General features: G+C 49.0%; 1 protein-coding gene across 1 annotated transcript; it reads left to right on the top strand.

Annotated features, from left to right (window-relative positions):
- The first annotated feature begins 16,571 nt into the window (after positions 1-16,571).
- Positions 16,572-24,291, top strand: LOC101766885. Its single transcript, XM_004962088.3, has 7 exons — positions 16,572-17,368; positions 20,281-20,426; positions 20,577-20,694; positions 21,699-21,800; positions 21,942-22,057; positions 22,986-23,140; positions 23,248-24,291. The coding sequence occupies exons 1-7, from the start codon at positions 16,783-16,785 to the stop codon at positions 23,771-23,773; spliced, it is 1,749 nt and encodes a 582-aa protein (XP_004962145.1). The 5' UTR covers positions 16,572-16,782; the 3' UTR covers positions 23,774-24,291.
- The last annotated feature ends 521 nt before the right edge of the window (positions 24,292-24,812 follow it).

Consider the following 24,812-nt stretch of genomic DNA (forward strand, 5'->3'; position numbering starts at 1 on the left):
TAGGTCGGTTAAATTCTAGAATAAGTCTAGAAAAATACAAGCACTAGTGCCGAGTCAAGAATTTGAACCCTGGTGGGTAGGATCCACCACAAGGAACATGCATTTAGCATGAACTTTAGTTCACGTTACTAGGAGCTCGGGATATCAAGCATTTATGCGAGCTTCGGGAGAGGAATTGTTGCATTGGTGGCTAAAAGGTTGGACTAGCCCATGAACCATAGACTTTGAATTTATTTTCCTCTTTTTTGTTTGTTTGTTTTCTTTCTAGTGTACATTGTTTTCTGATTTCTTGACTACATATTTCATCGATACATGATATCTGAAGCTGAAAACATATATATTATCTAAAAAAGCCTCAGGTCTGATTAAGGATATCATCGAGGAAGCATCGTGTTGGATCATGACGGGCATAGCGATCCGCTTCCTTCTAAATTTGGTCTCGTTTATTGCTTTGTGATCATGTAACGGATTACAAAACTTTGTTTATTTTTAAATGAAAATGCTCGTAAACAAACTTTGGAAAAGGGGAAAAGAGTGGGAGAAAGGAGTAGACAGGCAGAACTATTTGATAGCGCAGGTACCTAATGGGCCACCCGTACAAAGTTGACACACCGTAGTCTTTTGGATCGAAGAGAGTCCTGATTAAAGACGAAGAATATGGCATTGTGTATCCGATGCAATACCTTAGGGAGAATATGATAAAGTATGTGTACACTCTCTCCACTGATTGGTACGCCTTTTTTCCCCCCGCGAAACTTACCACCGTACCGTATCCCATTCCAACTTGCAGAGATGCGCTACAGTGGATGATGGATCGATAGACGAGAATCCCCATTGCTTCCCATGACAAAAGAGCACAGAGAATTAGGAGACGGCGAGACGCTGTAGCAAGTCCTAAGCACGGTAGCTGATGGTACTTCCAAATGCTGGAATCGAATTGATCCCGTGTCATTTTCCTCGGGACATTTCTACCGCCAAGCTCACGCAACTCTCGCCTGCAACGCCCTTTTTCTCCTGGGACACGTACACGCCGGCGTCGCGATCGGCGTCGAGTGCCTGGAGCCCGGGCCATATCCGCTCCGGCCTCCGCGCCAGCACGTCGTCGCGGCAGTGATCACGCGGCCGGCCGGCAGGACTGCTGGATACCGACGCGAATGCGATGGGATCGTGACGACCGGGAGGGAACGGGATAGGAGATAGATCCCACTAGCTCACCACAGCAGCGCCCGGCCCCGGCTGGTACAGTCCCGTGTGCATGCACTCATCACCAAGCCGCCGGGCGCCGGCGAATGGGCCGCGATCCGCAACACTTTGCACGGGCGGACGAGATGGAAAGGGCATCGGAATCCGATGCCCGCCGGTCCCTGTGTGTGTAGGGTGTGTAGCGCGTAGGGCAGCCGGGTGGTGGTGCGGTGTCCGTCTCCGCGCCCATCGAGTGCCCATCGCCTCCCGGTCCATGGATCGGCGACACCCGTAGAGCATACGATGCCCCCATGATGCACTACTGCAGGCCAAGGCTATCTCTAACGCTCTGCTCTGCAACGTCTCAAATTACTTCGTATTGATTTTTTCTAAATACATATATTTTACTATACACCTAGATATATACTTAGATATACATGGTAAAAGGTACGTATGTAGAAAAGCTAAAACAATGAGCATCGGTTTGAACGTTGCATCTGAAAACGCATTTTGGACTGAACACTTCAAATCTGTCTGGAATACATCAAGAAACTCTGAAAGGAGGAACAGCTCAGTGCGTGCCGGGTAATTCAGTATGGGACTGCTGCTGCTGTCATATGACGGGCAGATCGTGTGGCTTCTGACTCGGTCTAGCTACAACAAAGCAGGAGTGAATTTATGCAGGCATAAAGGTGTAGCCTCATTGTCGAGACTGAATTGGGCGCCGTTAGATCCGATGGTTACAGCGATGCAATTTTTTGCGTAGAGTAACTTAGGCCAGTCTTAATGGAAGGGTTTTAGAGGTTTTATGGATATTTAATTCTATACCACATCAGCAAAATTGCTAACTTGGCGAGCGGAAAGAGGAGAGGAGAGTTTCATCCACATGAAACCCACTTTGGCACAGTTACCAAGTCCTATAAAATCCAATGAAACTTGCACTGAGCATGTTATGGTTTCATGGCATGACACATTTGGTCATAGGACAACGTAAAAATTAAATAATTTAGGCTATTTATGAAACTGTGCAATGAAACTATGCACTGAGTGTGACATTTTCATTTCATTAAAAAGCTGACTAAGACTCGCCTTGTCTTTTCATTTGTGGTTATCTTGTGAGTAGAGTGGGAAGCAACTAAACCGAATCGGATACATCCTGCACGGGATTAGAGACGACGAGGGCACCACCTAGATTGGATTCTTGGTGATGATACATGGAAATGGAACTGAAACTGGAAAAGGCTACTGAATTTGTATCTGGAATTAGTGGCTTCAGATTGTGGTCATCACGATAGATCTTTCTGCAACAAATATGTCATCTATCATCACTGAACCACGAGAAGATCATATGTTCGATTCTTATCAGACCTATAGACAAATCACAAATGTAAATGACCCACATCCTACACTAACTCTCACGTTTAAATAACGCAGAAGAACTTTACTGTTGAATCGACAGAAACGTGCAACACCGGGTTAATTCGCCAGAAAATTATCTCGCGATTAAATACTGAATGGTAAAGTTAAAAGTTCATATAGCTAAGAATCAGATACATCTTTCAGGAAACTACCACCACACCTAAAAGATGAGCCTTCCCTCAGAGTGATGCTGAAGCCAGAGCCTCCCCACTTGAGCAGTTTGTTTTCGCTTTCAATGCGGGTCGTAGATGCCACGTGAAGAGCCCCTCAAAGCGCGCAATCTTTTGATGGGTGAGCGAGCTTGATGGAGTTGCAGGCAACGGAATAGTCAGTCATGCGCGCTTGTGATAAAAAGAAGAGAAGCATCTAGCTAGCCATCGATATACTACAGTTGTGTGCAATTAATCACAAGCTTTTTTTTCTAGGATGGCAATCAGTGCATGTCAATTTCCGAGCTCCAAGAACCTTCCTTCCTCCAACTACATTTGGAGGAAAAACAGTGCAACTTTCTCATGATCCCATCCATGCCGTGCACTGTGTACTGATCTCTTGTGCTTTTGATGTGCTGAAACATTTTTCGGTAAATTTAGGCAGTGTTTTTAAAGTGGTGATGGCGTAGTATCAACAAATCAAGGCGGACAGTATCCTAGAGAAATGGTTGAATTTTTGTAACCTAGCTAGTATTACCAATTCGCCAATGTGTGCAGGGCATCATCACCGTCGTGATAATTTTTTTTCTGGAGAATAATCAGCATCGTGATCATGGCAGAATGAATGGTAGGAGCTGGGAAGAACGTGAGAGCGAAAAGCTGTGGACTCGCATATACGTCTCAATTGCTGCCTGAGCATGCGATAGCAGACAATCTTCCGGTGACCCCACGACTCGGATTTCCTTGGCACGTTCTGTGGAAGAGAGGTTGGGACCGAAACTCAATCGAAATTTGGACACCACCCAACAGAACAATGAAAATTCCAAAATTTGGTAGGAAAATGCTCGCAAGCATCAAGCCGTGGGATGTAATGATCAGCCAAATGGCCAAGTGTCTGGATGAGCAGGTATCGATCCATGCAGGTACCTTTCAGATAGGATCTGGATTCAAGCTCGCAGCAATAGAATTCCGTGTGAGTGAATATTCAGACGAAAGAGGCACGCCTTTCGCCGAGAATAATCAAAACGGAAGGAGGACGCTTTTATATGCTAGACGCAAGTGAAACACGGCGACAGGCAATTAATTGTCAATGTGGGATGTTGAAGTTGGCACATATTCCTGGCAACCCAACCATCCTGCTCTGAGCTCCGGCTGCTCTCCCAAGCCGAGACACGAAGCTCTCGTCCTGACCGGTCGAACGGCATCCGGCACCGATCCTCCGTGGCCTTGAAGCAACTGCTCCCTCCACTCCTCTTTTATCCTGCCGCACCCGTGCCTGCCCGTGGCACGAAAGGGTTGCCCGCTCGCTGGGCGCGCCGCTCCGGGCACCGGGATGGCGACGGGTTTTCTCTTCTCGCGAAGGCGTGCCAGCTTCCCGGCCCCGCCGGCGCTCTTCGGTTCGTACTTGAGCTCCGTGACGCCGATGGCAACTAAAGCGAGAGGCGCGGGGGCACCACGGGACCCCACGGCGCTCGCGGTGGCCTCGTCGGCCCAAACACTTGGACGCGCGCCGCGCGACGGCGCGGCATCGCCTGATCTGATGTAACGTGTGGAGAGGGAGCCTCGCGGTTAAAGTGGGGAAGGCTTCGCCGAGGCCGGCTTTATGTAAGCGCTGGGGTAAGATTGGATGGTGACACGGCACGCGCGGCAACCATGGATGCTAGCTTCGGCTGTCGAGTTGCATACACCGACCAGTTTGTACGGAAAAGTTGGGCATATACGTGTGCTGCTGTTTCTTGAATTTCCGCCCCTCGTGGCCCCCGGCCACACTAGGCGGCTTCCTTTACAACCGAAGAATCAACATGAGTGGACAGCTACTATTACAAACAAAATAGCTTATTTACATCAGTATGTGAAGGGATCAACCAAGCGGTTCACGATATTCCAGTCAAGGATCTTTCGTTTTCCAATTTGAGGCGAGGGCAGGAATGTACAGCTCACCGTACAAGTGCGCATGCATAGTCCACTGATGAAACTGCTGCTTGATGGTGCCCCCAACTGATGAGCAACTAAACAACGGTTGCCGAGTCCGATTTGTGGTGTGCATCCTATAACAAGTTGGCTGCATTATCCCCTCCCTGCATGCAATAGGAAACTGTACACTGAACATGCCCCTGCCTTCTTAAATGAGGTGTCAGCATCCGGAGCTCATACACAAACACAAAGCATCTGCTGTCGTAAAGTCCGCCCAGACGCCTCCACCGAAAAGGAAAGTCCCGGATTCGGTGGTGGCGGCGTTAAGTTACAGAGAAAAACAATCTTAAATTCTGATGCGAACTCTGTGATGGCCAAGAGGGCAAGTTGAGCGATTAACAAGTGGTCGCCCGGATTAGGCTTTCGTTCATGGTTAGGTCGCGCTGTTCCAGCAGAGACCTCCAATCAGTGTCCAGTAGAGGAAGGTCGTTTCCCGATTAGAGCGAGAGGGCTCTTGAATGCAGTGAAAGTGAGCTTCAATTCAGATGGTGCAGCAGTGGCCAGTCGTGGTGGAGATGAGCTCATCAGCTGATGGTGTCGACACAAAGGCAAGTGAGGCTACCACCAATTGAAAGGAAGTTGGCCGTTTCGTGGCGTCTTTGCTGCAGTTTGGCGTGGCCTGCAAGTGCTTGTATTCTGCCTGATCGGAAATGCCAAGTAGAAAGCGCCTTTCTTTCGCTGAAAACGAGTACTCGCCACCATACGGCGGCTTACGGTACCGCCTGAAAGCGAGAGCTCCGCGGCGTGCACTGACAAAAAAGCGTGATCTACCGCTGGCTGCACCGTTCACGATCCAGAAGAGGTCGACCATTCGCTTCAATTTCGTTCCAGAGTTAAATACACCAGCAGTCCTGACTTGTCCAAGGTGCCACTTAGATCCATGAACTCGCAAAATCAAAATCTGGCACCCTGAACTTGTTAAGTTGTGCCACTTAGGTTCATACCCTTCAAAATCTAATGTGCCAACATGGCACCACATGGACGAACATATGAAAAAAGCCCTTGAGTTTTATCTTCTTCTATATATGCATCCTCCTCGTCTCCTCTCTCTTCGGATGACACTGGGCGAGCCACGCGTGGGTGGCGAGCGCGGTGCGGCCGAGCGAGCAGTGAGCCAGCCGGGGGTGGCGGTGGCAGCGCCGGGAGAGGTGGTGGTGCCCCTAGCCACCGAGACGGACAACCCCCCACCGACGCAACCCACTGGCGCCAGGGGCAGTGGTGACGATCCCTGGCCCCAGCCGTCGAGACGAGCAGCCCCCACACGACGGAGCCCACCCCCTACGCCTGGCGTGGCCCTCCGGCGGTGGAGGAGGAGGAGGCGGCGACGGGTGCGGAGGGCCCCCCAACCGTCGGGATCGGCAGCCCCTGCGTGGTGGAGTCCGGCCCCTGCGCCTAGCGTGGCCCGCCGGTGGTGGTGGAGGAGGCGGCGACGCCGGATGCTGAACCTAGATCTAGGATTCGGTCGGCCATGGAGAAGAGGTTTGGGGGAGGGAGGGAGGTGAGGTGGGATGAGTCACCCTCGAGGGGCGCCCCTGGCCGCCTTATATAGGCTGACAACCTAGGGTTACAATCGGATAGGATCTAATCCTAGTCAGTTGTTGCATGGAAAGCAATCTGAGTCGGTTTACAATAAGTATCTCGTGATATCCGGGTTGAATTGATTCGCCCGGTCTCCTGACTTGTGCTCCATGTGTCTTCATGCCTTGGCCCGCGCGGCATGGTCGGGCGAGCCCACTTGTCAGGGCCGACCAGTATCCTGGTTGGTGGGGACCTATGGGTACTCTTATCCCTCAGGTCGGGAGAGAGGAAGCGTTGGCGACTAGGGGAGGAGGAGGGGAGCGCGGGAGGCGGCAGCGGATTGGTGCCCGCCGGCGGGCGGCTCTGAATGCTGGGGCTGGAGTGGCCACCGGCGGTGGGAGCGGGAGGGGGGGTGCGGGGCTGGCGGAGAGAGAGGGAGAGAGAGAGGAGAAAGAGGTGAGGAGGATGTAGATGTAGAAGAAGATAAAATTTAAGAATTTTTTTCATATGTTTGTCCATGTGGCGCCACGTTAGCATGCTATATTAGAATTCGAAGGGGTATAGATCTAGGTGGCACATCTTAACAAATTCAGGGTGCTAGATTTCGATTTTGCGAGTTCGTGGACCTAAGTGGCACCTCGAGACAAGTTCTAAAGGCTGCAGGTGTATTTAAATCATAGGAAAATAATACTAGTCAAGCTCTCTCTCTTAGAAAAACACTGGTGAAGCTCAAGCCTCAAGCATGCTTGTTGAGCACGACAAAACAGGGTAACTTCTGGAAGCCTTATTCTCAGTTTCTCACGCGAACTATTATTATATAAAACAAAAGTAAATAGAAAACGTTGCTCAAACGGCCGGTTGTGTTCTTCTCCTGACGTTGTCGCCATCTTTTGACGCATGGGGGGTACATTGTTGACGTTAGCCACTGATCTTTTGTCGTCAACTTTTAGTACTTACCTTGCAAAGTCAAAACTCAAAAGCGGAGGCAGATGAACTTATGGGCGCCAAAAGCTGGACCTCAGGATTACGTTCTTAACTCCTTATTTTGGGAGCATCTCAGTGCGATCTTTAGCTCGGACAGCGACGCCACCACCATGCTTTAGGGCCTGTTTGGCAACCACCTATTAAAGTTTAACACCCGTCACATCGGATGTTTGGATGCTAATTAGGAGTATTAAATATAGGCTAATTATAAAACTAATTGCACAGATGGAGTATAATTCGCGAGACGAATCTATTAAGCCTAATTAGTCCATGATTTGACAATGTGGTGCTACAGTAACCATTTGCTAATGATGGATTAATTAGGCTTAATAGATTTATCTCGCGAATTAACACAGGGTTCTGCAATTAGTTTTATAATTAGCTCATGTTTAGTTCTCCTAATTAGCATCCGAACATCCGATGTGACACTGTTAAAATTTAACACCTCGTATCCAAACACCCCCTTAGAAAGCAGGAGCAAGGGTTGACAGTTGACGCAGGCCAATGATTAGTTTTTGTTAAAAAAACAAAAATCTTCGATGAGAGGCCCTGCCTTCACGACGCTGCGCGTGTTTCGGAGTTCCCGGTCATCTGCACGAAGAAGGTGATGAAAAGATGAAAGGGATGATCACTAATCAGTTTACCAGCAACCTTTTCTGCCTGCCTTATATGGAGCGTCTACACGAGCCGTGAAACAGTATCTAGGAATTAGGCCCGCGCACCGCAGCCTGCAACACAGCAAGGGGGTACAGACGCAGGCTGCCGGCAGGCACCGCAAATCTGCAACGATGTCCGCGCAAGTTGCCGCCCTACCAGGCTGAGATGAGAGCCTGTTGCAACGCAAAAGCCGACGCCAGGCGGGACCAACCGGCCGGCCGCCGGCGGCAGGCGCTGTCGCGGCGCCATCCCTAATCTTTCGGCGGGGGTGCGCGTGGGGTTGACACGCGACGCGAGCGGGCGGGCGAGGGGCACGCCGGATTCGCAGCGAATCTGCGCCTGCCGAAGCGTTGGAGGGATCTTTGGTGACGAGACCACTGCTGCGTGCATTCGACTCGACCGACGGATGGATGCGAGGTACCGTGATGTGCCTTATCTCTGCAGACTCTGCTTGGTTGTGCCGATGTCCACGGGCGCCTCGGAGTGGGATGTACACTGCGACTGTAGAGTAGTAGACCTGCAGCTCCAAAGTGCCGTGCCGGTCCCTCGCCACAGGACGGTAGTACTGCGAGTGGCTTGTTCGGTAGGGTGGTTCTAGGCTAGCACGGGCCCGGGATGGGCTGCTGAACCGCTCAAGAGGCGGCGTGGCTGCTCACAGCGACACGACAAGCTGAGAGCCTGGGACCAGGCTTAAGTTAACCACGTACTCGTGGTACCACAGACTATGCTCTGAGGCCGGTACTTGTGATTGCATATGGTCGTATGTTTTCCGCGGCCCAGACAAAAGTTGCCGCGAACACTAGTTTACAGTTTAGTGTACAGCCGCGTTGGTGAAAGAGCCTTTTGTGATCGGTTCAGGTTGGAACTTGTAAAGCGTGGCGTCGCAGACCACCGTTTTAACACCACGCCGTGCGTCAGGTGGAGAAAACACAGCCGCACCCGCCGCTCCGGCGCGGCAAAGGAATACCCCAGCCTTCCGCACACGGGCGCCGTCGCAGCCACTTCGTCAGCCGCGACCTGCCGTTCCACCAAACGGTCAGCCGGTCCGCGCCGCCTGACGACCCTGGCTACGGGTTCACCGTTCACGGCTCGTCACGCCATCTCGGCTGACGCGGGGGGCCGGGGGCGCGCGCGTGCCGCGCCGCGTCGGTCCAATCCAACAGCCCAGCCCGGGCAAGCGAAAAGCAAGCGTACAAGTGCGACCGGGCGGCTACTTTTGGCCACCAACGGCGCGCCACGACGCTGACGCGCGCGAGGGGGATATTCCTGCGCCGGAACGGCACCCGGCGCCGAGACCGCGCGCTTTTCCGCTCTCCACTTTTCCGCCGTGGCTAACCCCAACCGCTCGGTGAGCCGCACGGTGAGGCGGTCACATGCCGAAGCCGCGCGGCCGGCGCCCCACCAGAAGAGGTCGCGTACGGCCGGGTACGCGCAGCGGGGGCCCGGCCTGGCTCGGGCGGTCGCCGGGAGCCAGTCTCGTCTCGTCTCGGTACCCCCGGCTGGCCGGCGGGCAGGAGGACCGGGGGCAGACGCTGCGGTCGTGGAGTGACGAACGGGAGCGCCGCCGCCCCTCTAGGACCAGAGAGCCGCGACTGGCTGTCGATCGATGCGCGGGGACGTACGAGTTACGAGCCGCCCTCTCTTCTTCTAAGTAAGTGGGTTCATTCATAGCTTTGTTGGTTCCAAGCATATAACCGACCATAAATTTAGAGTAAATATACAAATTTCTTAACAATAAATTAGTTCTAATTGTTCAAACCCATTGATCTACTATATAATAACCTTTGCTAATGACACAGATGAGAGATATGAAGGAAGCACTCCTCGAGATAGAAAAAATCAGGGCAATTCAAGAACAACTCAGTGAATTTCTTCTGGACGAGGTAGTAAATCCAGCGAGGGAGTTCCATAATGATGGATCAAATCTACATCACCGTCAGGACTCGGGTTCAAAATAGTCGATCCAAAATGTTGAACTCGGAAAGTTGATGCAATGTAATATTATTCATACATGTGTATGCACAATATATATGTATATATATAATATTATAGATAAATACAACTATATATATATTAGTGTATTAGAATAAAAGAAATAAATACGAAATACTAATATAGAATAAAGAAACAGAAAAGAAAATAAGAAAAGAAATAGAAAAAAAGCGGTTGTTTATACCAACTGGTACTATCATTACTAAAAGTCCTCTTTAGTACCGAAGTACTAAAGGAGGTTAGGAACTTGCTTTCCCCATCTAATACTAACGTAGGGTGGCGCGATGGATTGTCTAGGCGCCCGTGTCCCATGCCCAAACATCAAATCAAGCGCAAGAGATGGTTTTAATAATTAGTTAATCACTCGTTAGATTAACAGCGAATAATCTGTCAGGATGAAACTAAACAAGGTGATGATGCTCTCGAGGGCTGGCCCAGGCTTTTGTTGGCTCCAGAGACAGAGAGAGAGGGATCCACTTAAATTTTTTAAAAGGGGGCCGCACAGCAATGAGCTATCGTGGTTTTTTGTCGCGAACAACAAGGTTGAAGTCGCCAACGCGTCGTGCAATAGGTCACAGTCCTCAGCTTTAGCGTACGTTTTCTCGCTCCGTTTGGTTATGTTTGTCCCTAGCGCGTACTAAAAAAAGATTCTAGATATTGATAAGAGGTAAAATGATCGTATTGCTTCTATTTGTTGGAGGTAGTTCCTATGTTAATATGTTGTCGCTTAGGTAATTGGCCATTTAAAAAAAATGCTAACATGTTTTGTGGGACATTTGAATTCTAGGTGAACTGTTTTTTGGATGAGAGTAGTTAAAAAGCAATGTGAAATGACCATCCAATTTGAATTCTACGTAATTGAATGGCATGATACAACCACTTCTCTTCTATGGGAATTTTTTTAAAAAAAACAGTCAATATGGCTCTCTAATTTTGAGATTCCTATATATTTTTGTTGCAAAAACCACTCGCCATACATGTCTTAACCTATTTTTATCAGGGGTGAAGCCAGACGAGCTTGCCACCGGGGTCAGCTCCCTTTGGACAACGGGGTCAATACAGAGATGAACAGTAGTTTACACTGCATTTTATAAATTTTGTCGGGGTCCGGCGACCCAATGAGCTAAGGCAGCTTCGCCCCTGATTTTTATCCACTTTTGCCAATGTGGAGCCGCTAAACTAGTCTTTGATCAAACTTAGATACTCGAAAACTACAAATCTGAATAGTTTGTAATCTTCCACAGAAAGAATCACCAAGAAAAAGGTTAAGCATGATCACACTACATATATATTCACATCGGATCAGGCTGTCCATGATGAGGCCTAGTGTCATTAATTACATCAATTTGCTGTTTACCCTTGGCGTTACCTCGATTAGTTTCATGCCTCGTGTCAACCCTTCCGTCCCGTTCGCCAATCTCATCATGTGACTTCTCAGCTAGATTTGCTTCAGCCAGATTTGCATCAGATGCATGTATATTTTTCCCATCTAGATTTGCATCGGATACACGTATATTTCGCGGGACATTGACAGATCAAAAAAATCTGGAGCCAATACTTGATGCGCATGGCGAGAGGCTAATGATCGGTGTCTCTATCTGCGGCTGCCTGGAATAGGTGCGCAAAATGGAGCCTTGCATTTAGGTCCTCCAGATCTGTTTTTCATTGAAATCTAATAGGCGGGGTAGTAAACATGTTTACAAAAACTCACATGGTACTGTGGTAGCACCACGAGGAGGGTTACTAGAATCTGATACTTATTTTTTTCCGTTAGCGCAATAGTTAAACGATTCCAAAAGGCCGACATGTAAGTAACAGAAAAGTTTAGGCCTCGCACTTTGTGTTGCTGAAGCTTAAGTTAAAGCAACTGTTTTACTGTATTCCAGATTCTGAAGCTTAATTAAGGCATGTTTGGCCGTCATTGAAGCCGTTGTTGCCTGCATTTCTGAAGTTTATGGCAAAAAAAATATATTTTTTCATATCGCCTGTATTTCAGGTTACCGGATTTTTCAATTGCTTCGGTCGATGAATTCAATATCGCAATAATCATGCATCTTTTGTTCTTCAGTGTCGATGTTGCGGACGAATAAACATGAAACACATAACGGTATCACGTTAGGACCCTTTTTTTTAGCTGACGTTGTTTTTTGATGATGTAGCAACTTTTTTGCTTAGCATTTGAAATTTTCAATCAGCTAAAATTGTTCGACACCAATGCTAAAAATAGCTCACCACAAACAAAGAGCATGGCTCACCACACTTTGCCATTGAAAATATCTGCAAAGCATGATTATTTTCCTCCGATTTTTGGCTTTAATGAAAGTCCATCCAAGCACTTATTATTCGAGGGAAATTAAATTATCGAGTTGCATGATTTCACCATCTGATCTGTTGATCCGATCCACTATATTAGAAACCGCCAGCTGAATTTCTTGCGTTATTCATAAGAAGACGTGCACCCTAGAGGAGCTAGCGGAGGGCAGCTCAACTCGCAGGTTGCTATTATTGGCCGCGAGCCAGTTTAGCCTTTCGAGGACGCGAAAGATAGGCCATAATGAGATCCTGCTGCATTCTACGACCTCTCGTAACTTTAGCTAGCCAAAGGGTATCTCCTGTACAGCTAGTCAGCTACCCAATATGGTCAACTCCTAAAAGGAATCCTTCTCTCTCTCGCTAAATATCTAAAAGCACTTGGCCTCCGTTTATAAGTTGTAATGACAATAGCAATCATCACATTGGTCACAATTAAGAAACAGAATTATGAGCATGATCGAAATCGTGTGCACATTCTAATAAAAATGTTTCTGCCAACCCGATATATAAGGTATATAACCCCATTTTCGCTACATATCACCTAGTTGAGGACCATTTTTAACATAGATGACGCAGCACCGATTTGGAGATATTGTGTTATCCATGTAAGATAATTATAAAAGATCCCTTTTTTGCTGAAAAAAAATGATTCTATGGTTTATAAATTATCACATCACTTTCGACAATACCATAAGAGTACCAGTACGCATAAGTCATGGAAGCCGCAAAAGGGAAAACAATTGGAGAAAGGCTGTCAGCTCAACGCGTGGACCATTTGAGCAAATAAACCTCCTTAAAAACTCAATCAGCAGTGCCCGATAACGAGCACTACGGTTGTTTTCTTTTTCGACAGAATATTGAGCATTATGGCTCATCAGGGCGCTAAAGTAAGATATCTCAAGCTCTCCGCTGCCTGGCACCGAGTTGAATTCAGAAAGAAGAGACAAACTTGTTCATACAGACCCCCCCCCAATAAAGTACCCAAATTATGCAGCCCCGGTCGTTAGCCGACGACCAAATAAACAAACGCGATCCAGATTGGTAGCCCTGCCCCCTGCCCCTCCTTGATCGCGCCGTTTGTGCTTGCGTTTTCAGCCGGATCTCTTCCATAAGCATCGTGCGGTTTTTTCAAACCGGATCGAGTTAACATTACGTGGTTCTTGTCTGGCCGCAACGGGCTGTTATTGTTGGTGAGTAGGAGTACACGCAAATGTTACCATCACAGTCTCATCACTCTCACAGACAACATCACATTTCTTTTAAAAATTTCTTTTAATAATGCAGGTGAGGTTAATTGGTTGCCCCTGCGAGTTTCCAGTGATGTCTTGTCTTGGGTTAATTAACCGGCCCTGTTGCGCATGAGCACATGGCAGTTCCATGCTGCTGCTGACACGTACCGGCTGTTCCATTTGGGGAGGGCCATCATGGAGCATGGATGGTCAACGGCTCCAGCACAGGGGAAAGGGAAATGTTTGTGTTGTGTGCGCCCGTGCTTGATGACCTAATGCTGCCGCGGCGAGCGTAAGCACGGCTTGGCCTTCCGTTCCAATAAAAGTAAACCGATCGCACTTGAGCCATGCTTATTCTGCACCAAGCCTTATGCTACTACTATTGTCACAACTTCTGTTCGGCTTATAAACAAGTCAAACCTCCCAAGCTTATGTCATGCAAAAAGTCAAACCGCTATAAAAACGGCACGATTGCTGGCCAACTTATAAAGAAACACCAAGCTGAAACTGTATTACAGGATGGGTTTACCTCCCATCAGGAATCCCGCCGAAAGCGATCGCCCCCCATCCGAAACGAGCACTGGTTGTGTCTTGTGTGTCCCCTCTTAATTAGTTGGGGAAAAAAAACGCACAACAATTTTGAGGTCTCTGGTCTCTGTTCTCGATCACACTGCCGTGCCTGGCAATTGATTTCATACCAAACGACTCCGAAACGCGCAGCACCAAATTGGCACGCCATATGATTGGCTGGCTGGCTGCCATTGCCATATAATGCAGGCTAGGTAGGGCCATAAACAGGTAAGATTGGCGCAAATCGTTGATCACATGCCACATAATTTGGTGGGTGGGGAGAGTGTGTGTGCGCTCGCGCGCGCTCTCCGGCGCGGCAAAAAGCTTCCCAAAAGGGAATTCCAGAACGGACGCAGCGCGTCCACCTACCACCCAGATGGACAAGCCACTATTTAAACACAACCAAATCAGCGCCAACATAAAACAATCACGTTAAACCAGCACCGCAACACAAATTGAGTCCATATTGTATTGCCCTGCCCTAGCTAAAATACTAGGCTCACAGTCTGTGCACAAGGGTTGTAGCTTAAGGGTCATGCACCAAAAGGGATCCTAGATGACTGCTGTGTGTGTGTGTTTTTTTTTCTCACGAATCTTGCAGTAGTTTTTCATGTTCATTAGTCGCGCGTTCCGAGGCGCTAGTCAATTAAGAAAGGGAATGAGCATGGAGATCAAACAAGATGCATGTGTTTGGCAGTAGAATACAACTTTTGCGGTCATGTTGCGCAATGCCACCTTAGAATTGGGATCCCAAGGATCCAGAGAATGGTTTGAACTCAGTGGCATTGCCCATGACTATGAGGAGAAAACTCTGCCAATCTAGAGGGATCGGGTTAATGACGGGTGAAGTCATGCTGTTGGAATTGAAACGTTCCAGCAAGTTCCTATCAGATGGGCCCTCTAGAAAGATAAGGTACTTGCTTTGGACCATTGGTGCATGCATGAGGTTCCATATAGGCAAGGTAACTTGAGCCGGCCTGTAGCATTCTTGTCCATTTGTTGTTGTTGATAACTCGATTGAAACTTTGTTTGATTCTTAAGAGGAAACTAAGTTACAATAGTCACCATCGAGCTACAGTGTTCTACAATTTGTGTCCTTAATATCACCTCTTTTGGGTTGATCATACATGTATATTTCCAACAACAAACCATATGCCCTAATTGAACAACGATCAAATCTAACCCATCGGAACACTACAACATACATAACCACTTCAGTGCATAATATTTTTAGAACCGCACTCACAAGATTATCTATTCAGTTTGTAGCTCCATTTGATTTTCTTTGGTTCACCGAACAACATTTCTAAGATTAAATTTTTGGGTACCAGCACACGTATCCATATCTCATGTCGTCCTCTTCTCTTTCTCAACGCTTTAGTCAATATCATTGGAGACTAACTTCCTCCGTTCCAAATTATAGGTAGATTTATAGATATTATTATGCACCTAGACATACACTATATTTAGATACATAATAATATATATGAATTTTAAAAAGCTAAAGCGACCTACAATTTGGAACGGAGAGAATACATCATGAATATACCTATGATACATCGCCAACATCTTTTTTGAAAAGAATTCAGCTAAGAAATTGCAGTTCCCTTATATCTTTTTCTTTGGTCTGCATAGCACCATCCCCGATAATGAATTCTTGGCTCTGGACGGGTCCATCATCTCCCGTGTCTTTTTCAACATCCTCCACGTCATTCGAAATCACACATGTCATACCTACAATATATCCCAACATCTTTTCAAAGAGGAAAAAAAATGCTTTACACCATGAAACTATGAATGCATCTATCTTAAACATCCATAACATTGTGACATGCCGACTTCAATGCACGGTATTTTATAACCACACCCGCAAAAAAGTTATCAAATAAATTGCAGTTCATGTAGTCTTTTTTTTCTTTGATCCGCGAAACACCATCCTCGAGATCGAATCGTTGGCTCTCGACACGACGACCCTCGTATCCCGTCGTGTCATCTTCTCTTCTTCGACGCCCTCCACACCATCTGGAATCTGTGTGGTACACTACACCCTCACCTTCAATACATCACCATTCACCAACGTCTTTTCGAAAAGAAAAAATCGCTTTACACCACTCAAAATCCGTGAATGCCCTAAGAACAATTAAAGGAAGCCGGACATTCCGTGGGGGCTCTGAAACGGACGGCTGGGATCATTCGTGGTCCAACGGACTAGCTACGCGCCCGCGAATGGGCGTATGGCTGGCTACCTTGCCGTGGACCCCAAGCCCCGGCCGCGCCGCACGGCATGCGCCCCAAGAAGGCCGGCCGGGGGTGATCCGTGATCGAGCCATCGAGGCGACTCGCTACTTCGCTAGGCGAGCGATGCTGCCACGCTCCGAGCCGAGCGGCGAGCTCCCGTCCGGTCCGACCCGACCCGACCACCCCCGCAGGCCGCCGCAGCCATCAGGCGGACCCGGCCTTAACTAACCGCAATGCAACCTCGTCGCCGGATCCGCGCCTGCCAGGCCCCCTTGCTCGCCGCCACGTCACCCGCCTGGGGCTCGGCCACGGGCACCCGCCGAGGTATTTATACGAGCGCCCCGGGCGAGGCAGACCCCCACATCGTTTTCCTCTGCTTCCCAAGGCCAGCCAGAGCGGGTCGAGCCGGACCAACGCCATTACAAAAGCTGCGAGAGAGGTGGAGAGGCAGAGGAAGGGGAGGAAGGCGTAGGGAAGGAATTGAGGTGGGGTGGGGCTGTAGAGTGAGTGAGGGACAGAGGGTAGGGAGGAAGCGTAGGCTGGCGATCGCGGGGGCGATGACGACGGGGGGCATGCCGGGGTCGCCGGTGGGCTCGGCCGCGGGCGGCCCCGCGGCGCCGGAGGTGGCGGCGAGGGACGCGGTGATCGGGTGGTTCCGCGGCGAGTTCGCGGCGGCCAACGCCATGATCGACGCGCTGTGCGGCCACCTCGCGCAGATCGGCGGCGGCGGCGGGGCCGAGTACGAGGCCGCCTTCGCCGCGCTCCACCGCCGCCGCGCCAACTGGTTCCCCGTCCTCCACATGCAGAAGTTCTACCCCGTCGCCGACGTCACCGCCGAGCTGCGCCGCGTCGCGGACGCCCGCGCCGCCGCGGCCGCGGGGTCCTGCTGCTACTCCGACGAGGCCGCGTCCACGGTGATCCACGAGCCCATGGAGGACCTCCCCGCCGAGCCGGAGCCGGAGCCGGAGCAGGAGCAGGATCCCGTACAGCAGGATCCGGCACCGGCGGCCGAGGAGGCCGACGGCGGCGCCGTCGCCAGCCCCGCCGCGGAGTACCACGAGCCGGACGCGGAGGTGGATTCCTCGGGAGATTCGTCGGAGCGGAAGGCCGCCTCGACGGAAGACGACACCGTCGCTGACGGACGTAAGTACAATCACCACTACCCGCGAATTAATTCCTCCCGTGCTCACGTCAATCAATTACCCCGCCTGCTGCAACCCATCCGGTTCCTGCACCGGCAACCGGCCACCGCATTCGAATTCGCCGAACCCATCGTCGTTTCCGTTAGCTCGGCGTCCGCACCAGCCAGACTTGGTAAAAGTTTCTCAAACCAATTTGGCCAGCTTCGCGATTTTTGGATCTGGTCTCCAGTCCGTGGCTTCCTCCGCAAGCTCTTTCGCGCTAATCATCTCCTACTTTCTTGGGCCTGACTAAAACGGGATTAATCTCTCCTCCTTTTTCCGGCGATTTTTATCTATTTCCGGATAAACGAGATTATTTACCAAGAGGCTTTCAAATTACTCTACGCTTTATCATGGCACTAGTCATTTGCTTGGAACAGAACTGGCGTACGGGGTCCATTATGCCTGGTGGTTAGTGGAAAATCGGGGCGCGAGGGCCAATAATTCTCCCCTCGTGTCCAATCGAGTCGCCATCCCCCCCTCCCGGGTCAATCCTGGCCGTCGGTCGTGGCGGCGGCGGCGGTGGAGGAGCTGTGGCGCCCGTGAGGCGGAATCACATTCACTCACGGGGAGAAACCAAAAACCCTACCGGTCTTTTTTCGTCCTCACGCCGTCCGCTGACGACCCTCTCGCCGTTCTTTTTCGGGCGGTAGCTCCGCCTGCGCGGCCACCTCGGCCACCCTCTTCGCCCCGGGGGGTGGGGGGGCGGGGGTCCCGCGGTAAAGTACCGGTGCCAGTACGGCCGGGGGCGGCCTCTCTTGAAATTACGCGATGCGCTTTGGAGGGAGCTGCCTGGGCAATTAATGTTAGTTTACTGCTCCCCTACGCTGCCGCCGCGGCTGGGGCCCGCTGTGCCTTCCTGGCCGAGGGCGACCGCTGCTCGGCGCAGCGGCCTCGTAACCATCGCGTGGTGTGTTGTGGGTTTGTGGCGTCTGGTGAGCCGAGCGAGCGCACCAGCGCGTCTGGTGCGCGCAAGTGTGCAGCGGCGATGCGATTGGCCGTTGTCTTGTCCGCAGAGGGCGCCGTGGGCTTTAGAATATACTTTGCTACCTGGGCACGTGTCGTGTCGGTCTGAGATCGGCGCCGGGCTCTGTCGCACGGTTGGCCGGGCTCGACGAGACTTGTGACTTTCTCGGCCCTCGCTTGATGGAGAAGCGGGGGGCGGGGCGGTGACGGTGCGTGCGTGACGCGAGCCTTGAACTCGAGCGCCCCAGCGACGCTGGAGGAGTCACGAGGGAGCCGAGTACCCGCGCCGCGGGAGAGACCGACCACCTGGCCCCAGATCGGGTTCCGGTAGCCAGGATTTCCGGTGGTGGCTGGATCTGGTGCCGTCCCGATCGGATCGGCGGCACCGGGCAGTCCGGGCCGCACACGTGGTCGCCGGTGGGCCACTGCCTCGCGGGACCCACCGGCCAATAAGCCGCCTGTACTGTCGCGGGACCCACCGACTGGGCTTCGCGAAAGAACTCCTTGTCTGATGTATGGCGCCATCTCGTCGAGGACACAGCCGTCGCGGACCGTGGCGGCTCCCGTCGAGCTTCTCCAGCCGCCTGCGGCCGTCGGGGCCTCATGGTCAGGGGGTAGGTGTGCGCTACAGCGCTAGGGTGTGGAGAGCTTTTGGACCTTCCTGAATCTCTCTGCACATGCACGATTGAGCTGTGCTGTGGAATTGATTAATTGGGTTTGAACAGCGTGGCCGGTGTATGCGCTGTCCATTGATGATGCGATCATGTTCTAACCTTTGTCTGGTTGCTGCTGTTAGTCAGCTCGCCTTTTTGCAACGGGTCTGGATTTTAGAAGATTTCAGGCAATCGCTTCGACGTTGACAACCGATGGACCATGACCTTTTTCTTAAAAAAAAGTAGATTTAAAAAACAAGTCTTGGGTTTCTTGTGCGTGCGGCAGAAAATTGCAAAAGGATGAGAAAAAGAAAGGTGTGCTTTCAGCAGCGTGGTCTAATATATCTTTATACCCGTCTTCGTCCAATTATTGAACATGTACTGCTGGTCCCTGCTTCCGTTTGGTGCGTGCCCCTGCACTGATGCCATTTACTAGTAATGCCCGCGTTCACTTCTTCCAACTTTGCCCGAATCTCTTGTCTACGGGCTCCTCTTTTATCACGTTATCATCACGGAAGGCGCCTTTTCTTCTCCATTCATGCTGCAGCCCGTAGAAAGTGGCACCAAAACGGTGCAGCAGCTTGGGATTCCACAAAAAAGGAGATCATTTCTTCCTCTGTTATGATGGATATTTTGAAGATCGAATAGGTGTCAAAGTAGGATGTGGCAGAACGATATACGAGAATTCAAACGGGCAATAGACTGGACCCATTGGTGCTGAGTGACTGTGCCCACTAACAAACTACCAAGCGAAGATCTAATTATGCCATGCGTGAAAAGCAAAGATCAAGTGCAGGTTATTTTCATATATTTTACTGCTATATTTATTTATGTTCAGTAGGATGTGTCCGTCTGTCGGTGACAGTTTATAATCCTATCTTTGTTTCTCATTTTATGAACACTATGATGAAGTCATCAGCTTTAGGCGTGCGCTTCTGTTCCAAGCTAACTAAAGAAACAGCCAATCCAACCGCGTGTCCCATGTTCAAGCATAAAAGTGCAAGTGATGTTTTTATATTTAGCTATCTGCAAATTTCTGAAGTCAGCAGTCACTCGTTTTATCTGTGAAGAACTTTAATTTAGTTTTTTTTGCTTCTTCAGAAAAGTTACAGTACTCGGCAAAAATAGATGTTATGTTCAAAACGATATAGCTGGGTTAAAGAATTTCGTGTCTTTTTGTTTTTTCTTTTGTTGCGACACATAGTACGTATCCAACAATGGTTGGGAAGCCTCTGAGATGTATATTACTTAGCAGATCATACTGATCAAGGATCTCAAGGGGAACACAGCCTACCAGAGAGCTATCCCATCTGCTCTGACCATGAGGAGTGCATTGCCCGTCCCGAGAGGATCAAGATCCAGAAAGGCTTCGTGGCCAAGGAGTCTGTGAAGGGGCACATGGCGAGTTCCATCTCATCACTCGGCAATCTTTCTGTACAGAAGGACTAGGAGATGCTGTAGGAAGTAGTAGCACTTCTGTTCATATTAAGTTAATTTCTTCTGAAGGCACTCTTTCTTGACTGACCCTCGTGACCTCATGTTATCAACCAGGTTAATGTTGTGAAAGGCTTGAAGATATATGAAGATGTGTTTACAACATCAGAGATCATGAAAGTTGCAGATTTCATCAATGAAATTCGTCAGGCTGGCAGAAATGGAGAACTTTCAGGTAAGTTTTGTTTTGCTTCAGAGGTTTTCTGCCATTAAATGTGCTTATAAGTTTCTAAAGTAGAGTATTAATTTTTGCCGTGTTGTTTTCTTTTTCTTGATCTGTTCATTCTTTGTAACTTTTTATGTCCATAACTAACATCTGGTATATGTGTTCAAAAGAAACAAAATATCTGTGGTACCATCCAATTGATGCTTTAGGATACCAAAAATGCTCTTATGGGTAGCATCTAACTGTGGTCCTAGTTCAGGCTATCATTCATTACCTTTTCTATTGGTGGTGATGGTTTTGTCTGATACATACTTTTGAGCTAACTGACTCAGATATCTACAGGTTCTAGGTCCTAGCAATTGTAGTCTATGCTCTATATTATAGAAACAGCAAAACCTAACTTACCTAAGATTTTGAAATTTATGTAACTAGATCACTAGTACTGATCTGTCTTCCTATATAGCTGCTGGTCAATCTAATCTAGGTAAATTAGAACTTGAATCTGACAGACAAAGTAATGTCATCAACCTAGTGACTATGACACTAACCGATTTGACATGTCTTAACTTCAGCTAACTTGAAGTTTACCTCTCTGAATGAAAGAAACACCTTTGAACTGAATATATAATTTAATACTAGTAACATATTAGATCACTTCTGTTTTATTGGAATAGGTCGTGCCAAGACATTCTAACGTCCGTCCAAAGTCGTGCATGACAAAATGTTGATCCAAGTAAGTTCTAGACTTCTTAAGTTCCTGAGTAGATTCCTCAAGAATTGACATAGAACCCACAACCTCGGTCTGCTTCTATTTGGGTTTGGCCGAAATCATCACAGACAAGTAAGCTGCCTGGTCTTAGAAATGACTAATTTTCTGGTTAACTCTGGTCAGTGTCTTTATCTATTTTATCACTTGAAATGTGACTTTATGTTAAACGTCTCGTGAATGAGTTATGCCTTGGTCAGTTTCCACGATCAATTTGGTGCTTATCATTTATTTTTCTCAAATTTAGGTGAAACCTTCATATTCTTCAACAAGCAGATCAAAGGAAACAAAAGGGAGATCATTCAGCTAGGTGTCCCATTATTTCAACCTACCACCGAGGAAGCTAATTGTATGTTCCGTACCTCGTTTTCTTCTACTTGCTTAGTCTGACAAGAATATGCTTCTGTGCGTAGCATATTTTCACATCTGCAGACAATAAAACGCTCTTGTTAATGATGTCACAACTGTCCTTTTTTCTCCTTGTCCACAGGTCACATAGAACCAATCCCCCTCGTCCTGCAGGCTGTCATTGACCACCTTGTTCTTTGGCGTTTAATACCAGAAAGCAGGAAACCAAACAGTGTCATCATCAATTTCTTCGATGAGGTAGGTGCTGCTGTTTCCTTATAAAATAAGCATGACAGCACGCTCGATGAAACCAAGTGCCCTTTTTGCTTCTTATAAAACCATAAAAGTTCTGATCAGATCTTTGCACTATCCACTAGATTTCAAAGCCTTATACTTGCTGTTCCCCTTTAAAAACCTGCTACCTGTACAAACTTAGAAAATTACATTTCGATAGTATAACAAGTGAACTCTAGTAGATCGTTTAACCATAATCACTTATTGTAAAATAAATTGTTTAGCAGTCATCTACAGTAGGAGCAAAGAGTAAAAATCGAAAATGCTTTTTAACCGAAAGGGAGGAAAATCGAAAATGACATATCCATTTCCCATCAATCTCTACTAACTGATAATTTGTTTGACCATTCTGAAACGAGTTGTAAAAATCGATTCTTCTTTAACTTTTGACGAGTCAAATAAAAGAGTAAACCTTTTGAAGGGAAGAGGCAATAAAAGGAGATTCGAAGGGATGGAATATACCCAAAGATTTAGCCCTGGATAGGAGTGCTTGGAAAACAGCTATTCATGTCACCAAAACCTGATTTAGCTCTGGATAGGAGTGCTTGGAAAACAGCTATTCATGTGCCCGAAACCTGATTTGTGGCTCTTGTTGGGTTTCAACTCTAACTTACCCCAACTTGCTTGGGACTGAAAGGCTATGTTGTTGTTGTCGTTGTTGTTGTCGTTGTTGTTGTAGTAAAAAGAGTAAACCTTCAACTAGCAAAATATCCCAACCTGTTTGCACATAGGCGCCTCCATTGCAGTTCATGGTGTTATAGGACCTTGGTTTAAGATTCAGTTTTAGGCATTTGAAATTTTGAAATGTTCTGCAGGACACGAACCAGTAGCTCAATTCGATGAACATCGAACATCTTGATCCCCTTAACACATTACTGATTTTGTTTTGCAGGATGAACACTCTCAGCCCTACTTCAAGCCTCCTCATCTGGACAACCCAATTTCCACTCTTCTGCTTTCTGAGACTACAATGGCATTTGGCAGGTCACTTGTCACTGACAGCAACGGCAACTACAAGGGGCCCCTCACACTTTCACTAAAGCAAGGGTAAGCTTAACAGTTGCATCATCTATTTTCATTGCATCAAAGATGACATAAAAATAACTAGCATTTTTCAACCAATGGGTCATGGAATGTGCAATTCAAATCTGCAGGTCCCTCCTAGTGATGCGTGGGAACAGCGCGGACATGGCGCGCCACGTGGTGTGCCCGTCGTCCAACCGGCGCGTCAGTATCACGTTCGCGCGGGTGAGGCCGTCCACGCCGGTGGACCTGAGCCCGCTTCCGTCGCCCACCAAGGCTATGACGCCCTGGCAGCCGCAGCCGGCCGTGGCCGCCCAGGTGACGGCGCCCGGTTGCATGGCGCAGAAGGCTCCCGTCGGCGGCGCCATCATCGGGTACGCCACGGCGCCACAGGCCGTGCTGACGCCGGCCGCGTGGGGCATGGCCGTGCGCGCCCCCGTCATGATGGTGGCGGCGGCGCCCGGGAGACCCATGGTGATGGCCTCCTCTGGCTCCGGCGGCGGCGGCGGCAACGTCGGCAAGCGGATGGGCCGCAGCGGCACCGGCGTGTTCCTGCCGTGGACGGTCGGGCCGAAGAGGTACAACAAGCACCTCCCGCCGCGCATCCAGAAGCGCCGGTTCTCGGCGATGATGTCGCCCATCGAGGCGCAGGGCTGAGGGCCCGCCCGGCGTCACCTCGCCGTCGAACCGAACCGCCGAGTAGGAGGAGACAATGAGCCATCGTTCAATTCGTAGGCGTTCTTGGAGTGTTTTTGTTTTCTCTCGTCTTCGAAGCAAAAAGAAGGAAAACGAAACATGGGTCGAAACGCGCGGGCAGCTGAGTTTGAAACGGGTCGTGTTGCACGTCCCTACCTGTGTATTTCGGTGACTAGCGTCGCGTCGTCGTCGACTCGTCGTCTTGGAAAGTGGTGCTTTCGTGTGGTTTTTGGTCTGCCTGTAATTTAGCCGGGTTTGTGGGCGTCTGAGCGAGTAGCAGAGTTCAGAAGCCGTAGAGAGAGTATGAGGGTAGGGATAGGTGAAGTCAGAATCAGGACAGGGGTTTCTTTTTGTTTTTTCATTTTTTTTCACCTTTTCATGTTCCGAGAAGAACCTGATGGATGTTGCCATGCATGCATGTCCTGCTGAGTTTGCAGTCCTATATAGGTAAAAGATGCATCTTGTATTCACTTGCTGAATCTTTGTTCCCACGGACGCCAATCTCTTCGCTAGATATCTTTGTATTGAGAGGAAGAAAAATAACGACTTGAACATAATCAATTATTCCATCCGTCCTAAATTGTAGACCGTTTCGGCGGCTTTTGTGGCTGCGGGAGGAGGAGATGCTCTAATCAGCCTTATCATCCTGCGAGCTACCTTTACCAGAAAGAACCTGGACCCATCACCAAGGGCTTAAGAGGACAGTTAGGACTCCGAATTCGTAGTGTGACCACTCTGCACATTTGTCACGTGCCAGGACTGGGCCTAGAAGTCCTCGATTTGTACTAGCAATAAACACAACTGACTCGTACTAAAATGAGAGTGGCTGGTTTGCGTTTTTTGTGTATTCGTGCTTCAGGAAGACTGTTCTCTTGTTAGAAATGTCAAGTGAAGTGCAAAGTCACATCTCCAGGAGGAAATCATGGCAAGTTACCGATCAGAGAATCCAGCATACCTTCAAAGGCAGATTCAATCCGTTTGATATCTGAAGATAAACTGA

This window comes from Setaria italica, chromosome III (genome assembly GCF_000263155.2).
Source record: "Setaria italica strain Yugu1 chromosome III, Setaria_italica_v2.0, whole genome shotgun sequence".
Classification (NCBI taxonomy): Eukaryota; Viridiplantae; Streptophyta; class Magnoliopsida; order Poales; family Poaceae; genus Setaria; species Setaria italica.

Bases quoted from the DNA above. Each gene is read 5' to 3' on its own strand.
- LOC101766885 (XM_004962088.3), top strand. From the start codon at position 16,783: ATGACGACGGGGGGCATGCCGGGGTCGCCGGTGGGCTCGGCCGCGGGC. The intron at 21,801-21,941 runs GTATGTTCCGTA...CCTTGTCCACAG, and splicing joins TACCACCGAGGAAGCTAATT to GTCACATAGAACCAATCCCC. The intron at 23,141-23,247 runs GTAAGCTTAACA...TCAAATCTGCAG, and splicing joins ACACTTTCACTAAAGCAAGG to GTCCCTCCTAGTGATGCGTG.